At 37.9% G+C, this 27077-nt stretch overlaps 1 protein-coding gene across 9 annotated transcripts in view; it reads right to left on the minus strand.

Moving 5' to 3' along the window:
• Positions 1 to 10123: 10123 nt before the first annotated feature.
• The window catches only part of MATCAP2 (microtubule associated tyrosine carboxypeptidase 2), a 94932-nt gene continuing 77978 nt past the window's right edge, over positions 10124 to 27077 (minus strand). For 7 of the 9 annotated variants that reach the window (XM_067746723.1, XM_067746721.1, XM_067746716.1 and 4 more), the window contains 2 exons: positions 19857 to 19954; positions 13902 to 16580 (listed from right to left, as the gene is read on the minus strand). In XM_067746723.1, coding sequence (XP_067602824.1) covers positions 16419 to 16580; positions 19857 to 19954 — 260 coding nt within the window. In that variant the 3' untranslated portion in view covers positions 13902 to 16418. Of the gene's footprint in view, positions 13728 to 13901; positions 16581 to 19856; positions 19955 to 27077 lie in introns of those variants that run through there. The other 2 variants (XR_010945583.1, XM_067746719.1) reach the window with 2 other exon arrangements.

Here is a 27077-nt window from a genome sequence, read left to right on the forward strand (position 1 = left end):
ATGGGCTTATTTACTCTGCAGCATGTGGGATCTTCCTGGACCAGGGCTCGAACCCATGTCCCCTGCATTGGCAGGTGGATTCTTAACAACTGAGCCACCAGGGAAGTCCCTGCCTTTTTGTTTTGTTGATAGTTTCCTTTGCTGTGCAAAAGCTTTTTACTTTGATGTAGTCCCATTTAGTTATTTTTGCTTTTGTTTCTCTTGATGGAGACAGATCCAAAAAAAAATATTGCTAAGACCAACGTCAAAGAGCGTACTGCCTATGTTTTCTTCTAGTGGTTTTATGGTTTCAGGTCTTACATATAATTCTTTAATCTATTTTGAGTTTATTTTTGTATATAGTGTGAGTAGTCCAGTTTCATTCTTTTGCATGTAGCTGTGCAGGTTTTCCAACACCATTTATTCAAGAGGCTGTCTTTACCCCATTGTATATTCTTGCCTCCTTTGTCATAGATTAATTGGCCATGTAAGCCTGGGTTTGTTTCTGGGCTCTCTATTCCATTGATCTCTATGTTGTTTTTTCTGCCACTACCATGCTATTTTGATCACTATAGATTTGTAGTATAATTGGAAATTAGGGAGTCTTATGCCTCTAGTTTTGGTCTTCTTTAAGATTGTTTTAGCTATTTGGGGTCTTTGTGTTTCCATACAAATTTTAAAATTATTTGTTCTAGTTCTGTGAAAAATGCCATTGGTATTCTGATAAGGATTACATTGAATCTGTAGATTGCCTTGGGTAGTATAATCATTTTAACAATATTAATTCTTCCAATCCATTTATGTCATCTTCAGTTTCTTTCATCAATGTTTTATAGTTTTCCAAGTCTTTTACCTTCTTGGTTAGATTTATTCCTAGATGTTGTTTTCTTTTTGATGCAATTATAAACGGGATTGTTTTCTTAATTTCTTTTCTCTATTGTTTACTAGTGTATAGAAATGCAACAGATTTCTGTGTATTAATTTTATATTCTAAAACTTTACTGTAAATATTAGTTTTAACAGTTTTTTGATGGCTTTAGGATTTTCTGTATATAGTATCATGTCATGTGCAATCTACAAACAGTGACAGTTTTACTTCTTTTCAATTTGGATTCCTTCTGATTATTTTTCTTGTCTGATTACTATGGCTAGGACTTCCAATACTACGTTGAGCAAAAGTGGTGAGAGTGACCATCTTTGTCTTGCTCCTGATCTTAGAGGAAATGCTTTCAGCTTTTCATATTGAATATGATGTTGGCTGTGGATTTGTCATATATGGCCTTAATATGTTGAGGTATGTTCCTTCTATACTCTGTAGTTGAGTTTTTATCATGAAGGGATGTTGAAATTTGTCAAAAGCTTTCTCTGTATCTATTGAGATAATGCTATGATTTTCATTCTTCAGTTTGTTAATATGGTATATCACATTGATCGATTCATGGATGTTGAACCATCCTTGCATCCCTGGGATAAATCCCACTTGATCATGGTATGATCCTTTCAATGAGCTATTAAATTTGGTTTGCTAATAATTTTTTGAGAATTTTTGCATTTATATTCATCACAGTAGTGGCCTGTAGTTTTCTCTGTAATGCTGGCCTCGTAGAATGAGTTTGGAAATGTTCCCTCTTCTTCAATTCTATGGAAGAGTGTGAGGAGAAGTGGCATTATTTTTTCTTTAAATGTTTGGTAGATTTCATCAGGGAAACCATCTGGTCCTAGGCTTTTCTTTGTTAGAGTTTTGATTACTAATTCAATCTCCTTACTCAGTATTGGTCTGTTTAGATTCTCCATTTCTTTCTTATTCAGTCTTGGTAGCTTGTGTGTTTCTAGGAATTTATCCATTTCTTATAGGTTACCCAATTTGTTGGTGTATTATTGTTCATGGTAGTCTAAAATTATCCTTTGTATTTCTGTGGTATCAGTTGTAATATCGTTTTCATGTCTGGGTTTGATTTTTTTTCTTAGTCTAGCTAAAGGTTTGATTTCTTCTTTAACCCACTGGTTGTTCAGAAGCATGTTGTTTAATTTCCACATATTTGTGAATTTTCCAGTTTTCCCCTCGTTATTGATTTCTAGTTCGTACCATTTTGGTCAGAAAAGCTATTTGGTATTATCTCAATCTTCTTAAAGTTTCTAAGACTTTGTGATATGAACTCTATCGTGGAGAATGTTCTGTATGCACTTGAGAAGAATGTGTATTCTGCTTTTGGATAGAATGTTCTGTATTTGTGTTATGTAAATTTTGTCCAAAGTATAGTTCAAGTACATTTCCTTATTGATTTTCTGTCTGGATGACCTACCCATTGTTGAAAGTGGGATACTGGAAGTCCCCAACTATTATTGTATTGTTGTCTATTTCTCTCGTCAAATCTATTAGTATTTAATATATTTGGGTGTTCCAATGTTGGATACACATGATTGTTATATTCTCTTGAATTGACCTCTTTATCATTATATAGTGACCTTGTCTCCTGCTACAATTTTGGCTTAAAGTCTATTTTGTCTAATATAAGCATAGTTACCCCTGCTCTTTTTGGTTTCCACTTACATGAAATATCTTTTTCCATCTCTTCACTTTGAGCCTATGTGTGACCTTAAAGCTGGAGTGAGTCTCTTGTAGGCAACATATGGTTGGGTCTTGTTTTTTACCCATCCAGCCACTCTGTGCCTTTTGTTTGAAGAATTTAATCTGTTTACATTCTGAGTCATTATTGATATGAAAGAATTTATTAATGCCATCTTATTGTTTTCTAGAAGCTTTGTAGTTCCCTTGTTCCTTTCTCCCTCTCTTGGTGCCTTCCTTTGTGAATTGATGATTTTCCATAGTGATCTGCTTTGATTCCCTTCTCCTTATCTTTTGTGAATCTACTGTAGGTTTTTGCTTTGTGGTTATCATGTTTACATAAAACATCTTATAGATATAAAAGTCTATTTATGCTGATAACTTCAACTGCATACAAAACCTCTATCCTTTAACTCCTTCCACTTTTACATTTTTGATGTCACAATTTACCTCTTTTTATGTTGTGTATTTATTAACAAATTATTGTAGTTAGTTATTTTAATACTCTTGTCCTTTAACCTTTGTACTAGGGTTATGTGATTAACACACCACCATATTACAATATTAGAATATTCTAAATTTGGCTATATGTTTACTTTTACTAGTATGTTACTAATTAGTGTCCTTTCATTTCAGCTTGAAGAACTCCTTTCAGCATTTATATTATTGAATTTTGTATCTTCTAGATACAAGTCCCTTATCAGATTCATGACTTAAAAACTTTTCTTCTATTCTGTGGGTCATATGTTCACTTTTTTGATGGTATTCTTTTATGAACAGGAGTACTTAACTTATTTTTTCTAATCACCCTTTCATATTAATTATAGATGTTTCCTTATTTTAGGGTTTTTTTAAATTTAACTTTTATTTTATATTGGGGTATAGTTGATTGACAATGTTGTTTTAGTTTCAGGTGTACAGCAAAGTGATTCAGTTATACATATGCATATATCCATTCTTTTTCCATATAGGTTATTATAGAATATTGAGTAGAGTTCCCTGTGCTATACAGTAGATCCTTGTTGATTATTTTATGTATAGTAGTATGTATATGTTAATCCCCCAAATTCCTAATTTATCCCTCCCCTCCACCTTTCCCCTTTGATAACCAGCAATTTGTTTTCTAAGTGTGTGAGTCTCTTTCTGTTTTGTAAATAAGGTTATTTGTATCATCTTTTTAGGTTCCACATATAAGGAATATCATATATTTGTCTTTCTTTGACTTATTTCATTTATTATGATAACCTCGAGGTCCATCCATGTTGCTGCAAATGGCATTATTTCATTCTTTTTTAGGGCTGAATGATATTTCATTGTATATATGTATCACATCGTCTTTACCCATTCCTCTGTCAGTGGATATTTAGGTTGCTCCCATGTCTTGACTATTGTAAATAGTACTGCAATGAACATTGGGGTGCATGTATATTTTTGAATTATGGTTTTCTCTGGATATATGCCCAGGAGTGGGATTGCTGGATCATATGGCAACTCAATTTTTAGTTTTTTAAGGAACCTCCATATTGTTCTCCATAGTGGTTCTACCAATTTACATTGCCACCAACAGTGTAGATTTTCTCCACACTCTCTCCAGCATTTATTGTTTGTAGACTTTTTGATGATGGCCATTCTGACTGGTGTGAGGTGATATCTCATTTTAGTTTTGATTTGCATTTCTCTAATAATTAGCAATCTTGAGCATCTCTTCATGTGCCTCTTGGCCATATATATGTCTTCTTTGGAGAAATGTCTATTTAGGTCTTCTGCCCATTTTTTGATTGGGTTGTTTGCTTTTTTTTTGATATTGAGCTGCATGAGCTGTTTGTAAATTTTGGAGATTAATCTATCAGTTGCATCATTTGCAAATATTTTCTCCCATTCTGTGGGTTGTCTTTTTGTTTATGGTTTCCTTTGATGTGCAAAAGCCTTTAAGTTTAATTAGATCCCATTTGTTTATTTTTGTGTTTATTTCCATTACTATAGGAGATAGATCAAAAAAGATATTGCTGTGATTTATGTCAAAGAGTGTCCTGCCTATGTTTTCCTCTAAGAGTTTTTATAGTGTCAGGTCTTACATTTAGGTCTTTAATCCATTTTGAGTTTATTTTTGTGTATGGTGTTAGAAAATGTTCTAATTTCATTCTTTTACATGTGACTGTCCAGGTTTCCCAGCACCAATTATTGAAGATGGTATTTTCTCCATTGTATAGTCTTGCCTCCTTTGTCATAGATTAATTGACTGTGTGTGGGTTTATTTCTGGGGTTTCTATGCTGTTCCATTGATCTATATTTCTATTTTTGTGTCGTACCATACTATTTTGATTAATGTAGCTTTGTAGTATAGTCTGAAATCAGGGAGCCTAATTCCTCCGGCTCCATTTTTCTTTCTCGGGATTGCTTTAGCTCTTTGGGGTCTTCTGTGTTGCCATACAAGTTAAAAAATTTTTTTTGTTCTAGTTCTGATAAAAATGTTATTGGCAATTTGATAGAGATCATATTGAATCTGTAGATTAGCTAGTGTAGTATAGTCATTTTGACAATATTGATTCTTCCAATCCAAGAACATGATATATCCTTCCATCTGTTTGTGCCATCTTCGATTTCTTTCATCAGCATCTTATAGTTTTCAGAGTACAGGCCTTTTGCCTCTTTAGGTAGGTTTATTCCTAGGTATTTTATTCTTTTTGACGCGATGGTAAATGGGATTGTTTCCTTAATTTCTTTTTCTGATCTTTTCATTGTTAGTGTATAGAAATTCAGGAGATTTCTTTGTATTAATTTTTTTATCCTGCAACCTTAACAAATTCATTGATGAGCTCTAGTAGTTTTCTGGTAGCATCTTTAGGATTTTCTATGCATAGTATCATGTCATCTGCAAATGGTGACAGTTTTTCTTCTTTTCCAATTTGGTTTCTTTTTATTTGTTTTTCTTCTCTGATTGCCGTGGCTAGGACTTCCAAAACTATGTTGTATAAAAGTGGTGAGAGTGGACATCCTTGTCTTTTTCCTGATCTTAGAGGAAATGCTTTCAGCTCATTAAGTATGATGTTAGCTGTGGGTTTGTCATATATGGTCTTTATTATGTTGAGGTAGGTTCCCTCTATGCCCACTCTCTGGAGGGTTTTTATAAATCGGTGCTGAATTTTGTCAAAATCTTTTGCTGCTTTTGAGATGATCACATGGTTCTTATTCTTCAACTTGATGTGGTGTAATACACTGATTTTTGGATATTGAAAAATCCTTGCATCCCTGAGATAAATCCCAGTTGATCATGTTGTATGATCCTTTTAATGTATTGTTGGATTTGGTTTCCTAGTATTTTGTTGAGGATTTTCGCGTCTAAGTTCATCAGTGATATTGGCCTGTAATTTTCTTTTTTTTGTGGTTTATCTTTGTCTGGTTTTGGTATTAGGGTGATGGTGGCCTCATAGAATGAATTCGGGAGTGTTCTTTCCTCTGCAATTTTTTGGAATAGTTTGAGAAGGACAGGTGTTGACTGTTCTCTAAATGTCTGATCAAATTCACCTGTGAAGCCATCTGGTCCTGTACTTGTGTTTGTTGGAATCTTTTAAATCACAGTTTCAATTTCAGTACTTGTGATTTGTCTGTTCATATTTTCTATTCCTTCCTGGTGCAATCTTGGAAAGTTGTACCCTTCTAAGAATTTGTCCATTTCTTCTATATTGGTATATAGTTGCTTGTAGTAATCTTTTATCATCCTTTGTATTTCTGTGGTGTCCACTGTAACATGTTTTTCATTTCTAATTTTATTGATTTGAGCCTTCTCTTTTTTTCTTGAGTCTGGCTAAAGGTTTCTCAATTTTATTTATCTTTTCAAAGAACCAGCTCTTAGTTTCATTGATCTTTTCTATTGTTTTCTTCATCTCTATTTCATTTATTTCTGCTCTGATGTTTATGATTTCTTTCCTTCTACTAACTTTGGGTTTTGTTTTTTCTTCTTTCTTTAGTTGCTTTAGGTGTAAGTTTCAGTTGTTTGAGATTCTTCTTGTTTCCTGAGGTAAAATTGTATTGCTATAAACTTCCTCTTATAACTGCTTTTGCTGCATCTGATAGGTTTTGGATCATCGTGCTTTCATTTTCATTTGTCTCTAGGTATTTTTTGGTTTTGTCTTTGATTTCTTCAGCGACCCATTGGTTGTTTAGTAGCATACTGTTTAGCCTCCACGTGTTTGTGACTTTTACATTTTTCTTCTCGTGTAGTTGATTTCTAATCTCATAGTATTGTGGTCAGAAAAGATGCTTGATACGATTTTAATTTTCTAAAATTTACCAAGGCTTGCTTTCTGGCCCCCAGCACGTGACCTATCCTGGAGAATGTTCTGTGTGCTCTTGAGAACAATGTGTATTCTGCTGCTTTTGGATGAAATGTTCTATAAATATCAATTACATTCATCTGGTCTAATGTGTCATTTAAGGCCTTTTTTTCCTTTTGGATTTTCTGTCTGGGTGATCTGTCCATTGATGTAAGTGGGATGCTGAAGTCCCCCACTATTATTCTCTTACTGTGAATTTTTTCCTTTAATGTCTGTTAACATTTGCCTTATGTATTGAGTTGCTCCTGTGTTGCCTGCATATATATTTACAATTGTTATATCTTCTTCTTGGATTGGTCCCTTGATCGTTATGTAGTGTCCTTCTTTGTCTCTTGTAACAGTCTTTATTTTAAAGTCTATTTTGTCTGATATGAGTATTGCTACTCCAGCTTTCTTTTGATTTCCATTTACATGGAATACTTTTTTCCATCCCCTCACTTTCATCTGTATGTGTCTCTAGATCTGAAGTGGGTGTATCCATTCAGCCACTCTGTCTTTTGGTTGGAGCATTTAATCTATTTACATTTGAGGTAATTTATCAATATGTATGTTTTTACTGCAATTTTGTTAATTGTCTTGGGTTTGTTTTTGTAGGTCTTTTTTCTTCCCTTCCTCTTTCATTCTCTTGTGATTTGATGACTATCTTCAGTGTTGTGTTTGGATAGCTTTTTCTTTTTTGTGTGTGTATCTACTGTTGGTTTCTGGTTTGTGGTTACCATGAGATGTAGCAGCCTATATATAAAGAAGATTATTTTAAGTTGCTGGCCTTTTAATTTCAAATGCATTTCCAATATCCCGCATTTTTATTCTCCTCTACCCACGATTGCTGGTTTTGATACATTTGTGTGTGGACAAATATGTATGCTTACTTTTACTGGTGAGCTTTACCATTCATAATTTTGTTTCTAGTTGTGGCCTTTTCTTTTTATTTTTTGCTGCATTGGGTCTTTGTTGCTGCATATGGGATTTCTCTAGTTGTGGCGAGCAGGGGCTACTCTTCATTGCGGTGCACAGGCTGTAGGCACGTAGTCTTCAGTAGTTGTGGCATACAGGCTCAGTAGTTGTGGCACACGGGCTTAGTTGGTCCACAGCATGTGCGATCTTCTTGGACCAGGCATCGAACTAGTGTCCCCTGCATTGGCAGGAGGATTCTTAACCACTGCACCATCAGGGAAGTCCGCTGTGGCCTGTTCTTTTCTGCCTAGAGAAGTTCCTTTAGCATTTGTTGTAAGGCTGGTTTGGTGGTGCTGAATTCTCTCAGCTTTTGCTTGTCTGTAAAGCTTTTGATTTCTCTGTCAAATATGAACTAGAGCCTTGCTGGATATTCTTGGTTGTAGGTTTTCCCCTTCATCACTTTAAATATATCATGCCACTCCCATCTGGCCTGCAGTTTCTGCTGAAAAACCATATGGGGACTCCCTGGTATGCTTTTATTGCTGTTCCCTTGTTGCTTTTAATATTTTCTCTTTGCCATTAATTTTTATCATTTTGATTAATGTGTGTTTTGGCATGTTCCTCCTTGGGTTTATCCTGTAAGGGACTCTCTGCACTTCCTGGACTTGTTTCCTTTCCCATGTTAGGGAAGTTTTTAAGTTACTATCTCTTCAAATATTTTCTCAGGCACTTTCTCTCTCTCTTCTCTTTCTGGGACCCCTATAATGTGAATGTTGGTGTGTTTAATGTTGTCTCAGTGGTCTCTTAGACTGTCCTTTCTTTTCATTCTTTATTCTGTTCCACAGCAGTGATTTCCACCAATCTGTCTTCCAGTTCACTTATTCTTCTGCCTCATTTATTTTGCTATTAATTCCTTCTAGTGTATTTTTCATTTCAGTTATTGTATTGTTCACCTGTTTGTTCTTTAAATCTTCTAGCCCTTTGTTAAACATTTCTTGTATCTTCTCAGTCTGTGCTTCCACTCTTTCTCTAAGATCTTGGATCAACTTTACTATCATTACTCTGAATTCTTATTCAGGCAGATTGCCTATCTCCACTTCACCTAGTTGTTTCTGGGGTTTTACATTGTTCCTTCATCTGGACCATATTTCTTTGCCATCTCATTTTGTTGAACTTTGTTTGTGGTCTCCATCTCAGGCTACAGGTTTGTAGTTCCTCTTGCTTCTGCTGCCTGTCCCCTCGTGGGTGAGGTTGTTCTGGGGGTTTGTGCAGGCTTCCTGGTGGGAGGGACTGGTGGGTGGAGCTGGGTCTTGTACCTCTGGTGGGCAGGGCCACTTCAAGGGGGTGTGTTTAGAGGCAGCTGTGGACTCATGACTTTAGACAGGCTGCCTGCTATAGGTGGGGCTGTGTTCCCACTCTGTTGGTTGTTTGACCTGAGGTGGCCCAGCACTGAAGCCTACAGGCTGTTGGGTAGGGCCAGGTCTCACTGCCAAAATGGCAACCTCTGGGAGAGCTCACACTGATGAATACTCCCTGGGGCCTCCACCACCAGTGTCTTTACCCCCACAGTGAGCCGCAGCTGAACCTGCCTCCCCAGGAGACTCTCCAAGACCTACAGGTGGGTCTGGCCCAGGCTCCTATGGAGTCACTACTTTGCGGTGGTTCCCAGTGCTCATGATACCTTGTGTGTGTGTGCTCCCCAAGAGTGCAGTCTCTGTTTCCCTCAGTCCTGTGGAGCTCCTGCACTCAAGCCCCGCTGGCCTTCAAAGCCAAATGCTCTGTGAGCTCCTCCTCCTGATGCCAGACCCCAGGCTGGGGCTCAGAACTCTCAGTCCTGTGGGAGAGACCCTGTGATATAATTATTTTCCTGTGTGTGTCGCCTACCTGGCAGGTATGGGATTTGGTATCACAAAAGTGCCCCTCCTACCATCTCATTGTGGTTTTGTCTTTGGACGTAGAGTACCTTTTTTGGTAGGTTCCAGTTTTTTCGTCTATGGTTGTTCATCAGTTAGTTGTGATTTTGGTGTTTTTGTGATAGGAGGTGAGTTCAAGTTCTTCTACTCTGCCATCTTGTCTCCTCCTTCAAGAGTATTTAATTTAAAAAATGTCCAGTTTTTTTTTCTTGGCTTGTGATTTTGGTTCTAAGGTATGTAACTAACTGGAAATAGCAGTGCATGCAGAATTATTTATACAGTAGTAATCTATTGTTGTAAAAAATGATGAAGGATGAGGAGGAGATATATATACATATATTTGTGTTTGCCTGTGTATGCACAAACTGATAAGTTTTATAAGAAACTGAAAATAGTAGTTATCTCTGGTGGGAGAGAACAGGGATGGGAGCCACAGGTGGGAAGCCACAGGTGTATCATTTTATTTCATTTATTAATATGAAATTTTAAAAATTTCAAAATGCAGTGATTAAATCTAGAATTCTGCTAACACACTGAATAAAACAATAAACATGAACTCAAAAATGCAAGAAAGATTTAAAGACCATATGTGCATATAGTAAAGTCAAATAAAAATAGTATGGAGTAAAAGTGAGTTTCTTACTCCTGACTCCTAGTCCTTCAATGTCACCACTCTTACCTGTATCTCATGTAGCCTACCAGAGATGTTCTGTGACTATACAAGTGTACATGTACATACACATACCATCCCCCCACCCTTTTAAAAAATCAAATAGAAACTGACTTCAAACACCATTCTGAAACATGCTTTTTACTTAACAATAGATTTTGGAGATTGTTCTACAATGATGTAGAATCTAAATCAATATGTACAGGCCTACTTTATTTTTAAATAGGCTATATAGTTTTAACATATAAATATGTCATCTAACTAGTTCCTTGCTAATGAATTTTAAGGTTGCTTCCACTCTATTTTTACCACAATGTTGCAGTGCAAAGATACATATCTTTGCACAAAGATATATGTGTACATATATTTTTGCATATGTGTGCAATGTATATATGATGAATAAGTGTGTGATAGTGTGTGTGTACTTACTTTGAAATTGTTGGGTTAAGGATATATATGCTTTTAACATTTTCATGTATTTCCTAATAGAGCTCTAAAATCAACTTATCAAAAACATCCTTTTGAGATTGTGCTTGGAAGCACCTCTTGGAAGGCAGATCTAGTGGTAATGAACTCTCTCAGCTTTAGTCTGTGTGGGCAAGTCTTTCTCTCTCCTTCATTTCTGATGGAAAACTTTGCCAGAGTATTCTTGGTTGGCAGTTTTCTCTCAGCACTTTGAATATATCACCCCACTGCCTCCTGGCCTGTAAGGTTTTCACTGAGAAATCTGCTAATAACAGTATGGAGGGTTCCTTTTAAGTTACAAACTTTTCTCTTGCTGCTTTTAAGATTCTCTTTGTCTTTTATAGTTTTATTATAGCATGTCTTGAAGAGGCTCTCTTTGAGTTTGGTGACCTTAAGAACTTGGATATCCAAATTTTCCCTCAGATTTGGGAAGTTCTCAGCCATTATTTCTTTAATAAGCTGTCTGCCCCCTTCTCCCTCTGAAACTCTAATAATTTGCAAGTTGTTTCTGTTGATTGTATCCCATAGATCACATAGGCTTTCATTATCCTTTTTCATTGTTTTCCTCTGATTGAATAATCTCAAAGCTCCCATCTTCTACCTCACAGATTCTTTCTTCTGATTGACACATTCTGATATTGATGCTACTATATTTTTCATTTCATTCACTGTATTTTTCTACTTCAGAATTTCTGTTTGGTCCTTTATGATTTTTCTTTGTTAAACTGCTCATTTTATTCATGTATTTTCTTGATTTCATCAAATTGTCTATTCTTGTAGTTCACTGAGCTTCCTTAAACAGTTATTTTTCATTCTTTATCAGGTAAATCACAGATCTCCATGTCTTTGGAATCAATTACTGGAAGATTATCATAATCCTTTGGTAGTGTCATGTTTTCTTAAGTTTTGCTTTGTTGTCTTTGTATCTGAAATAGCAGTTGCTTCCTCTAGTCTTTACTAACTGCTTCAGCAGAGATGTAACTTCAGTCATCCCTGCTAGAGATTCTGAGGCTTCCTCAGATCAGCTATGGGTAAGCCTGCTCCACACTTCTTGGCCTCTTATGGCAGAATCCTTAAGCTTGTATATCTTCTCTTGAGTCTGCAATGCAAAAGGTTAGGTGCTGACGATCTCCCTTCTGCTTTCCCAAGTGTGGGGCTAAAGCTCACATTTGTGGTCTCCCTTGGGCCTGCAGATTCAGTTTGGCTTTTTTTGCATGTTCACTAGCTGTCTGCCAAAGCTTGCTCTTGATGCTACCAGGAGTGAGACAGGAAGCCACAGGGTGGGGGATGTGTGTGGGTGAGGCACATGGAGCACTACTGGTTCCCATGGGCTGGTCAGGGAGACCCACAGGTAAGGTGTCCCCAGTGCCATGTGGGCTAGCTTCTTGATGGGACTGTGAGTTAGTAGGCTCTGTGACTCTTTAATGCCCTCCAAGAGTCCTATCTGCTATTCTCCTAGCACCTTCCCACCCCCTCATCATGCAGCTCAAGATTCAGTAGTCTGGATGAGGCAAGAGAGAAATGGGCCTCTCTGGTGGCTTCCCACATAGTTGGAGAAGCTGGGTACTCAGTCACTTGCATTTTCCCCTCCAGGAGAAATCACGGGCTGAGAAGGTCTCTCTTGGCCCTGAACTGTGCCACCTTGAGGGAAGGATAATGAGGATAAAATCAAACTGTTCCTCTTCAAAGCATCTAAACTCATTTATTGCTCCAAAAATGTGCTGAAAATTCTCCACTGGAAACCCAGACTTTCACAAAGGCGCTCTTGTCTGTGGGTGATTGCCTAAGATAATACTTTCCAAGGGTCTCCACACTGCAGCTGAGAGGGCCTGGAGCTGGTTCACAGGCCACTGCAGGGTCCATGCCAGGACCTAGGTCTGTATGCCTATAAGCCAATGCATGGGCAGGAAAGATTCCTACCAGGTTGCCTGGCGATTCCTACAAAGTTGCTTGGTGTTGGATCCCTAAGCTCCCACCAGGTCATTTCTGTCTGTATATGGATACCAAATTGCTGTGGGTAGAGGACACAAATGAGGGGAAGCTTTTTCAGCCATGCTGATGTCACTTCTGAAGCTGGTCATCTTTTGTTAGGATAATTGGATAGCTGGGAAGAAATGAATGCTCAGTAATCTCTTAGTGGTCAGATTTCTGCTCTTTGCTTCGTCCTCTTTTAGGTACAATTCTTTTCAGTTCTGAAGGCTAGAAGTTCAAGATCAAGGTGTTGGAAAGCTTGATTTTTCCTGAGAACCATAAGGGAAGGATCTGTTTGGGGCCTCTCTCCTTGGCTTGCAGATGGCTGCCCTCTTGCTTCCTCTTCATGTGCTTTTCCCTCTGCATACTTGAAATTCCACATATTCTTAAAGCTAGCTAACAAACACTGGTATTTCTCATCCTGGCAGTTTCAAGATATTAATTCCTTTAGCCACTAGAATCAGAGTGAACAAAAATGAATGAAATCATAGCCAGCTGACAAGGTTTTCACAAGTGTCATAAAGGTTTGAATTCAAAGACCAAGACACTTAAGGATAAAGTGCTGACTCCCTTGCGCATCTGCTGAAGGGCTCAAAGGAGCTCCTCAGGGCCTGTGATGACCCAAGCAACTGTATTCTTGGTCTACTCCTTCCCCTAGGCTAAGTTGCTCAGGTTCCAAACAAGCCTCGCAAAGAGTGGTAATAAAATACTGTAAATACTCACTACTTTGCAAGTGATCTTTGTCTGTGTGCTTCAAACACATGAACAGGCCCATTTACTATGGTTTACATTCTTTTGGTAACACTTTTTGGGTATGGTACTGGCAGTGCTGTAACCTGGGTGTGTGCCACTCTTCCTCACTGGACTGTGGAACATTTCTTGTCTTCATCAGAGGACCTCTGACACTCAGCACAGATTCTGCTCCTCAGTTGGTTCTGCATAAAAGTTTATTCAATAAACAAACAGGGTAGTAAATTAAGACAGAATTTTCCCTCTCTCCTTTCCCCTATGCCCCATGGGAGTATATGCTAATTAGGGGAACTAATTAGGGGAAAGGTAGAGTGTGGCAAATATATTTCTCTATAAATAAGAATACTAGAAGACAAACATGATTGATGATATTTTCAATAATTACAATAAAAAACCCAGAAATACCACAATAAAAATATAATTAGGTTTTAAAAGAACAGAAGTTTGCATGCATATATATCCAAATAGTTCATTTAAGAACCTCAGTGCTATCTATTTCTATTACAGCTAGACACAAAATGCTCAAAGATTGAAAATATAAAGAAATGAAGACTATGGATTTATGTTTGCAGACTATTTTACTTTGAAACTGTCTGGTGTGAAAACCTAACAAACAGTTTATTAGAATTTGGATTTGATACAACTATATGTTAGAATCTCAGTGGAAAAAATTGATGAAATCCTAATGATCAATAGCCTATAGTAAATGACAATTCTAATTAAAACGAGTATGATCTTCAACTATTCTCCTAAGTACTGCTGCTGTAATTTTCTATTTATAAAAACTTTCATTTTAGAGAAAACTGACCTTAATGCTATTTCAAGAAAAAGAATAAACATTAAATCTTCAATCTCAACTTTTAAAGCTTAGAGCTCTTTATTTAAGTATTTCTGCTAATCTTGAACTACTTTTGGTTCATTGCTAACCTTTGAAATATCTTAATGTGATTTAAGGTCTTTTTTTTTTGGTCTGGATAGTGCTCATATTTTTTGTCCTTATACCAAAGCAGTAAGGCAAGAAAGTGTTTCCTTTTTCAGATCACGTAATATCTATCCATTTTAAAATTCAGGGACTACAACCACTACAAACAATCCTACCAATAGGAAATTAAGGCTGCTGTGATTTTCCTTTATATTTAAACCATAACATAAGATTAGCAGTGTTATTGCCTACAAATGCTGAATTTATAATCATTTGACCTTAAGTCACAGGACATAAATATTGCCATTTCTGTATGTACTTCAACTCCAGCACTAAGACATTGTTTTCACAGTTACCTTTGATAAGTCTGAAGATGAAGTCAGAAAACACTACACAAAGCTAAAACTGGATGACTCTGCTACAAAGAAATAATGCTTGAGAGGACAAGAGTGGTCTTCTGGTGTCTGGTTAGTGTTGGTGCACTGTGCCCCCAGTGCAGGTCACACTCCAGCCAGCATGACACAGGTATGGGCACCTTCGGTACTCTAAAGGGCCTTGCCTGCTACTGCCAAAGGTGAAATGCGTGGCTTTGCAAGAACTACCAGGTGCCAATTAGAGTATATCATGTTTGCTGGAGTATATCATTCTTCGAGGCGCCCTTCCAGATATGCGAAAGAGAAAAATCCCATAACCTTGTCTGCAAAAGAGTTTCTAAAATGTGACTGTGAACCAGACTTTGCAGTATACATCTACCAGTGTTAGCACCATATTTAAGTCTGAACTGAGGTAAACTCTCAGATAGACTTTGGGTAGAAATTACAGTAGCAATTTTGAATGGGGTGTTTACAGCAGTATTCTTTCAGATTAAGTTTGAAAAACTACTTGATCCCAAGTATACCTATTATACCTATCCAAGTATATATTGAAATTGATAAATTACAAAGCTAGATATAAGCTTTTAGCAGGAGAAATGTAGTAAAACAGAATTCATATTCTTGAAATTCAAAGTATGTCATTATTGGCTTGATGAAGTCAAAGATTTTGATAAAATACTGAGCCAGTATCACAAAGCCAGTTTATCAAATGACAATGCCCAGAAATTCTGTTTCTCAGAGTATACAGTCAAGTTTACTGTAGATGCTACCCAGTCAACATCCAGCTCCTACATGATATATCCCCTGCTCATTGCTCCATTTAATAAAAAAGGTAAGTAGCTTCTCTCTCCCCCAACTATTTTGATTTATGTAGAGAAACCTCTGAGACTTGGGAAGCAAAGACCCTAAAACTTGGTTAAAATTTTGAAGGTGTCCAGTATGTTTCAGCAGATGAAAACCAAATTTAGTTAAGGGATAACTGGACAAAATATGGTAATCTTCTATTTTAGTTCCTATAAGCTAATAAGGTGAAACAATAATGTGTAAAATAAAGAACTATGAAAACTTTTCAAATTGCTTTTCCCCTCCCTTTAACATTACTTAACATATAAGAAAATAAGAAACCTTAAATTTCTTATTTTCTAGCTTTTGGGAGCATAACACAGACTAATTTTTCAAAGGAGAATAATTACCATTATTTATTAAATAAAATATTACCTTGAAGTTTGAACAACACAGGAATTCCATCTCTAGTAAGAGCTGGTCTTGGTTCTCAGGCAGAAGTTTATCACTCAATTTGACCAAGATTCCTCAAAAACACCCATCAGCAGTATTTTCATCTGACTCTGTTGAGATTCAGATGAAAACAGGAGTAACTTTCCCCTGTAGCCTATAGAAACATTTTAGGGAAACAGTTTAAAATTTGTTCTTAACCTAAATATTCAGCTGAATACTGCAGACCATTCTTCAGAAAACTCATGTAAACAGTCATTCTTCTTTTATAAATCTGCTGGTGCTAACTGCACCTAATTGGTAATATACATAGAGGTATAGCTTAGCTATGTTTGCAAGAATGCTAATTAATATATAAGATCTTTCAGTTCCCTGTCAGTCAGTTCATTCACTTCCATGATCTTCTCTAAGTGTTCCATATATCGGCCATGGTCCTGCAGAAAGTGAGGGACCCTCATGTTTTCAGTAACTGCCAATCCTTTTAAGCGATCCACATCTTCATAAGAGACCTGAAAAAAGGAAGATGGGTTACTTTTTAAATGTGACTACCAGTTAAATTTTGAAGAGCAATTTCTTCCTTTGGTCTTAAGTGAAACTTTACATAGACTGTTTTTGAAATTACTCCCTAATACCTGGAAAATGACAAAATCTACTGTGTTAAATAAGAACGTATTTATCTGCCCCTTCATACCATGACTATATATATATTTTTAACATCTTTATTGGAGTATAATTGCTTTACAATGGTGTGTTAGTTTCTGCTTTACAACAAAATGAATCAGTTATATATATACATATTTTCCCATATGTCTTCCCTCTTGCGTCTCCCTCCCTCCCACCCTCCCTATCCCACCCCTCCAGGCGGTCACAAAGCACTGAGCTGATCTCCCTGTGCTATGCGGCTGCTTCCCACTAGCTATCTACCGTACGTTTGATAGTGTATATATGTCCATGCCTCTCTCTCGCTTTGTCACAGCTTACTCTTCCCCCTCCCCATATCCTCAAGTCCATTCTCTAGTAGGTCTGTGTCTTTATTCCTGTCTTACCCCTAGGTTCTTCATGACTTTTTTTTTCTTAAATTCCATATATATCTGTCAGCATTCGGTATTTGTCTTTCTTTTTCTGACTTACTTCACTCTGTATGACAGACTCTAGGTCTATCCACCTCATTACAAATAGCTCAATTTCATTTCTTTTTATGGCTGAGTAATATTCCATTGTATATATGTGCCACATCTTCTTTATCCATTCATCTGTCAATGGACACTTAGGTTGCTTCCATGTCCTGGCTATTGTAAATAGTGCTGCAATGAACATTTTGGTACATGACTCTTTTTGAATTATGGTTTTCTCAGGGTATATGCCCAGTAGTGGGATTGCTGGGTCATATGGTAGTTCTATTTGTAGTTTTTTAAGGAACCTCCATACTGTTCTCCATAGTGGCTGTATCAATTTACATTCCCACCAACAGTGCAAGAGGGTTCCCTTTTCTCCACACCCTCTCCAGCATTTATTGTTTCTAGATTTTTTGATGATGGCCATTCTGACTGGTGTGAGATGATATCTCATTGTAGTTTCGATTTGCATTTCTCTAATGATTAGTGATGTTGAGCATTCTTTCATGTGTTTGTTGGCAGTCTGTATATCTTCTTTGGAGAAATGACCATGACTGTATTTTTAAAAATCTAGTCAGTATTTGATTTAACAATCTATCTTGGATCTACAGTTTGTCTAGAAATTAAACAACTAAACTTAATATATGTGTGTGAAAGACTGAACCTAAACAAATCTCCTGCCTAAATCTAAATATAAGAATTGGGACTTCTCTGGTGGTCCAGTGGGTAAGACTCCATGCTCCCAATGCAGGAGGCCCAGGTTCGATCCCTGGTTGGGGAACTAGATCCTGCATGCATGCTGCACCTAAGAAGCCCACATGCCACAATGAAGATCCCACGTGCTGCAACTAAGACCCAGTGCAGCCAAAATAAATAAATAAGAAAATAATTAGAATGTAAATACTGTATTATTAAGTTAGGAAAATCAGCACAATTATACATTAAATTCCTTTTTCTATTTAATTGGAGAAATAAAATAATGTTTTGTGTTAAAAATATCAAAATAAAAGCAAGAGAATTTAAGTACTTTTAAAAATTTCACATCTCTTTCATTCACTTGAGTAAGAAGCCAGTCTTTCATAAATATTATATTAATTTATAGAACTTAAAGTTTCACCCCTAAACTTATCTTTCAACTTTTAAATTCCAAAACATAGCTGGCTTTAAGAACTATTATTTTCTGATCAACACTCTTCCTGGTTCAGTAGGAAGGCTTTAAATAAATCATGTTCATATTAAGTTTTATTTATATTTCAGTTAAAATTGAGTATTTATATCACTAAGTGTAATAGGTTATAGGAAATAGGTTTGGTGTTGATATTGGCATGGTTTTGTAATTTATCTTAAACCACTCTAAGTTTATTATAAGGAGAGAATGAGTAAGTATACTGATGTTGGGAAATAAGGTTCTCATTTTAAGAAAAGAGATACATATATGGAATGGGGAATGCCCTTATGATTTAAAACAAATATATGATATGCTCATTGACAAGGTCTAGAAGCATCAGCACTAGAGTAGTGATGTGCACACCTCGTGCTCAAGTCTTGTTTTCTAAATACCATTTCCCACTAAAAAGAATCAAGACTTCCTTAGAGAAACATCTAATCTCAGATTTGGGTAGGAAAAGTGTAAGGTGAGCCCAGAATATTTTACTTTGCTTGAAAACATGTAGACATGTTTTAAAAACCACAGGAGTAGCCATTGGAAGAGCTGAATAAAAAAGTGGAGGGAAATGTAACAGAATTCAAAGATCTCTATTTTGCTACCACCAGTGTAGTAACTGATTTGGGCAAAAATCATCAATTGATGTTAAAATCATTTCTGGAAAGGCTATTAGACAATGGTACATTTGAAGGTATCATCCCACAAATTACTTACTAATGGAGGAAAGGTACCATTATAATGGAGAGATCTGGCAGTAACTAACCCAGGTGATTATACACAGTATCACCAATACTGGGACAAAATATCTCTCTAATGTGATGCACTGAAAAATGCATGACTCACTTTAGTATTCTTGGCAAAAATGTTTAACCTAAAGCTAATTACAAGGAAACAATCTGATAGTCCAGATTCTAGGAATTCTCAAGGAAATTTTCCTGGATTCTTAAAAATGTCATAAAAAAAGACTATGGTGAGGGGAACTGTTATAAATTAAGAGATTAAAGATGATAAGCGAATGCAAGGCATAAATCTTGACTGGATCCTGGGTCATGAAAAAGAGCTACAAAGGACATTTTGGAGATGATCTGGGGAATATAAAATAAACTTTTTTTAAGATATTATATGGAATCAATGATAAATTTCTTTAGAAAACATATGGTCATGTCAGAATATCCTTATTCTTGGGAGATACATACTGAAGTATGAAGGGGAGTAGAGTTATACCTGCAGCTTACTTTAAAATACTTTAGGAAAATATGCATATAAAAACTAATAATATATTCCCAAATTTCCTATTTTCTTATCTCTTACTGTCCACAAAGGAATATTGTAATTTGGTTCTGTGACAGAACCTCATTTCTTCCCTCCTGTTATCACATAAAGGAAAACTACTCCAACAATAAAATAAAAACAGTTTCAACTTGAGTCTTATTTAATCATGAAATGAGCTGGAGGAAGTGTTGACCTGGTACGTTTGCAGACTCTGTGCCATTGGTTTCACTCACCTTCCCCAGGGCCGTAAGTAGATGAAAGTCAATGGTCTCTCTATATCGGAGGATTTGCAGGATACCATCCAAGTATACCTGGTCTTTACTGAAACACCCTGGAGGAACCAGAACAGTGTTTACTTTCTGAGGTTTAAAAAAATTATTAAGTAACTAAATACCAGCCCATTCACTTTACTGTAGGAGTCAGTCCTGTACTTAAAAAATAAGTAGGGCAAATTAGAAATTTAACTATAATCATAACATAAAATGTAAGGTCTTGAGAAGTACCACAATAATTACAGCCTAGTAGCTTCCCTTTAAGAATTCCTTTTCCCTGGCTCCCCACTCCCCATAATTAAAATAGCATTTTTCCCTAAAGAAACACAGAGCAGAAACTAACACAACATTGTAAAGCAATTATATTCCAATAAAGATGTTAAAAAAAATTATCCCATCCTCACCTCTACCATTTGATCATAAGCTTAACTTCCATGATTAACTGAAGGCATTTGAGTGGGGAGGGCTGGGAGAGGATACTTGTAGAGTAGTTAAGTTTCAAAAGGGGACAATGTGGAGACATGGGATTTCAGAAATTCCTGGGTTTTTTATAAGAAATAATACCCTTTACCCCATTAAAGTTTAGGTGATTTTGATACTATTCCTCCCTATAAAAATGAGAATTAGAACTGGATTTTAAAGCATATGAAAAAATATGAAATAGACATGAAAATTAGGAATAGCTCATAGATCTGTGCTTAGATAAAAAATGGTATTCTGCTTACAAAGAAAACCTTTCTCCCATCATGACATAACTTATGTAAATTTTTAAAAATTTTGCTCTAGAATTAAATGGACTAGAATTCTACCAAATGGAGAGTCATACAATAAGAAATTATTGTTGATGAGTTCCCAAGATGGTGGACTAAGAGGGCCGAGCTCACCTCCTCTCACGGGCACACACCAAAATTACAACTATTTACAGAGCAACTGTGAGTGAGAAAGACTGGAAACTACCAGAAAAGATTTCTATAACTAAAGATATAAAGAAGGAACCACAACTAGATGGGTAGGAGGGGAGAAACTGCAGTACAGTCAAGACCCAGATCCTGAGGTGAGAGACCTACAAATGGGAAGATAATTGTAAGTATAGAGGTTCTCCAGAAGGAGCAAGAGGTAAGAGACCCACATCAAGCTCCCCAGCCCAGGGGTCCTGTGCTGGGAAGACGAGACCCCAGAACGTTTGGTTTTGAAGGTCAGAGGAACTTACTTTCGGGAGACCCAGAGGGCTGTGGAAAAGAAAGACCCTACTCTTAAAGGGTGCACACAAAATTTCACACGCTCTGGGACACAGGGAAGCAGCAGTATTTTGAACAGAGCCTGGGTCAGACCTACTGGTGATCTTGAAGAGTCTCCCAGAGAGGCAGGAGGCAAATGGAGTTCCCCTGGGGACACAGGCACTGGTGGCAACCATTTTGGGGAGTTAATTCTACCACATTGAAACTGGCGCTGCAAAGCACCATTTTGGAATCCTCCCTCTAGCTTACTAGGCATGGGACCCAGCCCCAGCCCTATCCCTACTCACCAGCCTATAGGAACAAGTACTGGATCACCTCAGATCAAGCAATTAGCTGGGTGGAAATATAACCCCACCTACCAGAAGACAGACACCAGCCCCAGAACAACCACTGCATGCTATGCCAGGACCCAGCCCAGCCACCAGCAGTTGGCACCAGTCCCAGGACTTGCTGGTCCTCCAACCACCAGGGGGACAATAAAAGCTCTGAGACAACTTGGGCCCCTTAGACATTACCCCAGGATCAGGCCGCACTTACCAGTGGGCCAACACAACCTTTGGGACACCCCAGGCCCCATAGCCAGCTGTGTCATGAACCAGCCAACCCACCAATGGTCCAAAACCAGTTCTGAGAATGTAGGCCCTGAAGCCAGAGGCCCCAGGACACGGCTCAGCTAGCCAATGGGCCTGCACTATCCCCATGACCCAGCTTTATCCACCAGTGGGCCTGACAGAGCCCCAGGATCTCCTGTATCCTGATGCTGCCCACCAGCGGGCAGACCCCAGGATTCACCCAAGCCCAGCTCTGTCTACCAGCAGGCCAACACAAGCTTTGGGACACCTCGGACCCCATACCCAACTGTGTCAGGATCCCTCCACCTCCTGCTCAGCAATCTGACAACAGCTCTGAAATTCCTAGGCCCTGTTGTCAGACTCTGGGACCCAGCTCTGCCTGCCACTAGTCCAACACTAACCCTGGAACCTGGCTTCACCAACCAGTGGTAGGGCAACAGCCCTGGAGTCTTATGGACCCTGATTCTGTCCACCAGTGAGCCAGCACTAGGCCTGGGGACCCTGAGGTTTTGTAATCTGCTACCTTGTGACCAGGTCCCACTAACCAGCAGCATCTGCACAAGGCAGGTGCCTGGCAACCAACTGGGCTAGGGGCCAACCAAGCCTACCAGACCACCCACATAGCTCACCAAAACTGAAGGACCAATGCAGCCCTCTTAGGGGGAAACGATAGAGCATATAGCATGGGTGACGAGAGGGGAGTGCGCAGTGGGATGCATAAGACATCTCCTACAGGAGACTACTTCTTCAAGGTACAGAAACATAACTAACCTACCACATACATAAAAATAGAAATAGCAACTTAGATAAAATGAGGCCACAAAGAAACATGTTCCAGACGAGGAAACAAGATAAAACCCCAGAAGAACAACTAAGTGAAGCGGAGATAGGCAATCTACCTGAGAAAGAGTTCAGAGTAATGACTGTAAAGATGATGAAAGAACTTGGGAAAAGAATGGACGTACAGAGCAAGAAGTCAGAAGTTTTTAACAAAGAGTTAGAAAATATAAAGAACAACCAACCAGAGATATAGAATATAACTGAAATGAAAAATACGATAGAAGGAATCAACATTAGACTAAATGATACAGAGGAACAGGTCAGTGAGCTGAAGATAGAGTAGTGGAAAGCACTGCTACTGAAAAGAAAAAAGAATGAAAAGAAATTAGGACAGTTTAAGAGCCCTGTAGGACAATATCAAGCACACTAATATTCACACTGTAGGGGTCCCACAAGGACGAGAGAGACAGAAACAGAGAGAGACTGAAAACATAACAGGTGAAAACTTCCCTAACCTGGGAAAGGAACAGTCACTCAAGGCCAGAAAGTACAGAGTCCCATACAGGATTAACCCAAAGAGAAACCAAGACACACTAATTAAAATGACAAACATTAAATATAAAGAGAATATTAAAAAGCAGCAAGGGAAAAGCAACAAATAGCATACAACAGAATTCCCATGAAGTTATTGGCTGATTTTTCAGCAGAAACTGAAGGCCAGAATGGAGTAGAAATATATATTTAAAGTGATGAAAGGGAAAAACCTACCACCAAGAATAATCTACCCAGGAAGGCTCTCATTCAGATTTGATGGAGAGATCAAAAGCTTTACAGATAAGCAAAAGCTAAGAGTCCAGCACCATCAAACCAACTTTACAACCAATGTTAAAGGAACTTCTCCTGATGAAAAAGGCCACAACTAAAAACAAGAAAATTATAAAATCAAAATGATCAACAAAGGCAAACATATAGAAAATGTAGGAAATCATCCACAAACAAAGCTAGTAGGGTGATAAAAAGACAAAAGTAGTAAAATAATCTATAACCACAATGAGCAGTTAAGGGATACACAAAACAATTAGATGTAAAATATGACATGAAAAACAGCAATCATGAAGGAAGGAGAGTACAAATGTAAGATTTTTAAAATGCATTTGAAATTAAGAGCTCAGCAACTTAAATCATACATACACAGACACACACACACACAAACTGCTACATAAAAAGCTCACGGTAACCTCAAAACAAACACCTATAATAGATATACACACAAAAAAAGAAAAAAGAATCCAAACATAAAACTAAAGATAGTCATCAAATCACAGGAGATGAGAACAAAAGAAGGGGGGAAAAAGACCTATAAAAACAAACCCCAAACAATTAACAAAATGGCAGTAAGAACATACATATCAATAATTACCTTAAATGTAAATGGACTAAATGCTCCAACCAAAAGATAGAGGGGCTGAGTGGATACAAAAACAAGAACCATATATACGCTCCTACAGAAGACTCACTTCAGATCTAGAGACACACACAGACTGAAAGTGAGAGAATGGAAAAAGGTATTCCATGCAAATGGAAATCAAAAGAAAGCCGGAATAACAATACTCATATGAGACTAAATAGACTTTAAAATAAAGACTGTGGGGTGAAGTCAAGATGGTGGACTAGGAGGATGTGGAGTTTGCATCTCTGCACAACTAGGGCACCTGCCAGGCACTGGTGGGGGACCACGGACACCTAAGGGGATGGGAAGAACCCATGAGCAACTGGGTAGGACATGGGGAGGAGGACAAGTGGAGGTGAGACAGACCAGTGCCCCTGTGGGGTGGCTGGGGGAGGCAAGGGGTTCCCATGCCCAGAGGGGCCCACCCATGGTTAGGGGATCAACAGGGACGGGGGAGACACTTGGGAGAGTAGATTATCAGAAGGGAACAGGGTCAGCATTTCCCCTGCCCACTACGGTCCGGGGGAGGCCCAAGTGAGGTTCCCAGGCCTCATCCTCTGCCCTCCAAGACACCCTCCAACTGTGCTGGGCCTACACCCTGCCTCCACGCCTCCAACCATGACCTTACCTCTGAACCCACACTCCAAGGCCCCCCTCCAGATGTGCTGCCTTTCGTGGCTGAGCAGGTCCTGAGCCTAAGCCCCCCCACCCCACACTGCCCCCCACAGTCAAGGCCTTTTCTAGCCTTTCTTTTTAGGTTGTGGTTCAGCTTTACCTTGTTGTTCTTTCATCTATATAGATATTTTTCTAATTTTTAATTTTTCTAATTTTTTTTTATTCTTTATACCTTGTTATTTTTCTGCAACTTTTGGCTTGTGCCCCCAGCTTTTTCTTTTTTTTATTGTGGTGCTGATTTACCTTGTTGCAGTTGTTTCACTTACATTTTAATTATTCCTGATATACTTTTTATTTTACTAACTGTATTTTACTTTTTATTCTGTTATTCTACTGCTCCGTTTCTTTCCCTTTCTTTTCTTGTGCCAAACCAAGCAGCTTGTGGGATATACTGGTTCCCAGGCTGGGGGTTGGGCCTGAGCTCCTGTGGTGGGAGCGCTGAGTCCAAGCTGCTGTACTAACAGAGAACCTCAGACCCCAGGGAATAATAATTGGAGTGAGGTCTTGCAGAGGTCCTCATCTCGGCACCAAGACACAGCTCTACCCAACTGCCTTCAACTTCCAGTGCTGCACATATCAGGCCAAACAACCAGTAAGACAGGAGTACAGCCCCACCCATCAAAAAAAATGAGGCAACTAAAAATACGTTACAGACGAAGGACCAAGGTAAAAACCTACAGGACCGAGAGAGCAGAAGCAAGAAGAACTACAATCCTGCAGCCTGTGGAACAAAAACCACATTCACAGAAAGACAGACAAGATAAAAAGGCAGAGAGTTATGTATCAGATGAAGTAACAAGATAAAACCCCAGAAAACCTACTAAATGAAGTGGAGATAGGCAAACTTCCAGAAAAAGAAGCTTCCAGAATGAAAGTGAAGATGATCCAGGACCTCGGAAAAAGAGTGGAGGTAAAGATCAAGAACATGCAAGAAATGTTGAACAAAGACCTAGAAGAATTAAAGAACAAACAAACAGAGATGAACAATACAATAACTGAAATGAAGACTACACTAACAAGAACCAACAGCAGAATAACTGAGGCAGAAGAAGGGATAAGTGACCTGGAAGACAGAATGGTTGAATTCACTGTTGCAAAAGAGAATAAAGAAAAAAGAATGAAAAGAAATGAAGACAGCCTAAGAGACCTCTGGGACAACATTAAATGCAACAACATTCACATTATAGGGGTCCCAGAAGGAAAAGAGAGAAAGGACCAGAGAAAATATTTGAAGATTTTATAGTTGAAAACTTCCCTAACATGGGAAAGGAAATAGCCACCCAAGTCCAGGAAGCGCAGAGAGTCCCATACAGGAGAAACCTAAGGAGAAACACACCAAGACACATAGTAATCAAATTGGAAAAAATTAAAGACAAACAAAAATTATTGAAAGCAGAAGGGAAAAACGACAAATAACATACAAGGGAACTCCCATAAGGTTAACAGCTCATTTCTCAGCAGAAACTCTACAAGCCAGAAGGAAGTGGCATGATATACTTAAAGTAACGAAAGGGAAGAAACTACAACCAAGATTACTCTACCTGGCAAGGATCTCATTCAGATTCGATGGAGAAATCAAAAGCTTTACAGACAAGCAAAAGCTAAGAGAATTCAGCACCACCAAACCAGTTCTACAACAAATGCTAAAGGAACTTTTCTAAGTGGGAAACACAAGAGAAGAAAAGGACCTAGAAAAACAAACCCAAAACAATTAAGAAAATGGTCATAAGAACATACATATAATTACTTTAAACGTGAATGGATTAAATGCTCCAACCAAAAGACACAGGCTTGCTGGATGGATAGAAAGACAAGAACCATATATATGCTGTCTACAAGAGACCCACTTCAGACCAAGGGACACATACAGACTGAAAGTGAGGGGATTAGAAAAGATATTCCCTGCAAATGGAAATCAAAAGAAAGCTGGAGTAGCAATACTGATATCACTTATCTCACTTAAAGATAAAATAGACTTTAAAATAAAGAATGTTACAAGAGACAAGGAAGAACACTACATAACGATCAAGGGATCAATCCAGGAAGAAGATATAACAATTATAAACATACATGCACCAAACATAGGAGCACCTCAATACATAAGGCAACTGCTAACAGCTATAAAAGAGGAAACTGACAATAACACAATAATAGTGGGGGACTTTAACACCTCATTTACATCAATGGACAGAGCATCCAAAATGAAAATAAATAAGGAAACAGAAGCTTTAAATGACACAATAGACCAGATAGAGTTAACTGATATTTATAGGACATTCCATCCAAAAACAGCAGATTACACTTTCTTCTCAAGTGTGCACAGAACATTCTCCAGGATAGATCACATCTTGGGTCACAAATCAAACCTCAGTAAATTTAAGAAAATTGAAAGCATATAAAGTATCTTCTCTGACCACAACGCTATGAGATTAGAAATGAATTACAGGGAAAAAAACGGAAAAAACAC

This window comes from Pseudorca crassidens, chromosome 8 (assembly GCF_039906515.1).
Source record: "Pseudorca crassidens isolate mPseCra1 chromosome 8, mPseCra1.hap1, whole genome shotgun sequence".
Lineage (NCBI taxonomy): Eukaryota > Metazoa > Chordata > Mammalia > Artiodactyla > Delphinidae > Pseudorca > Pseudorca crassidens.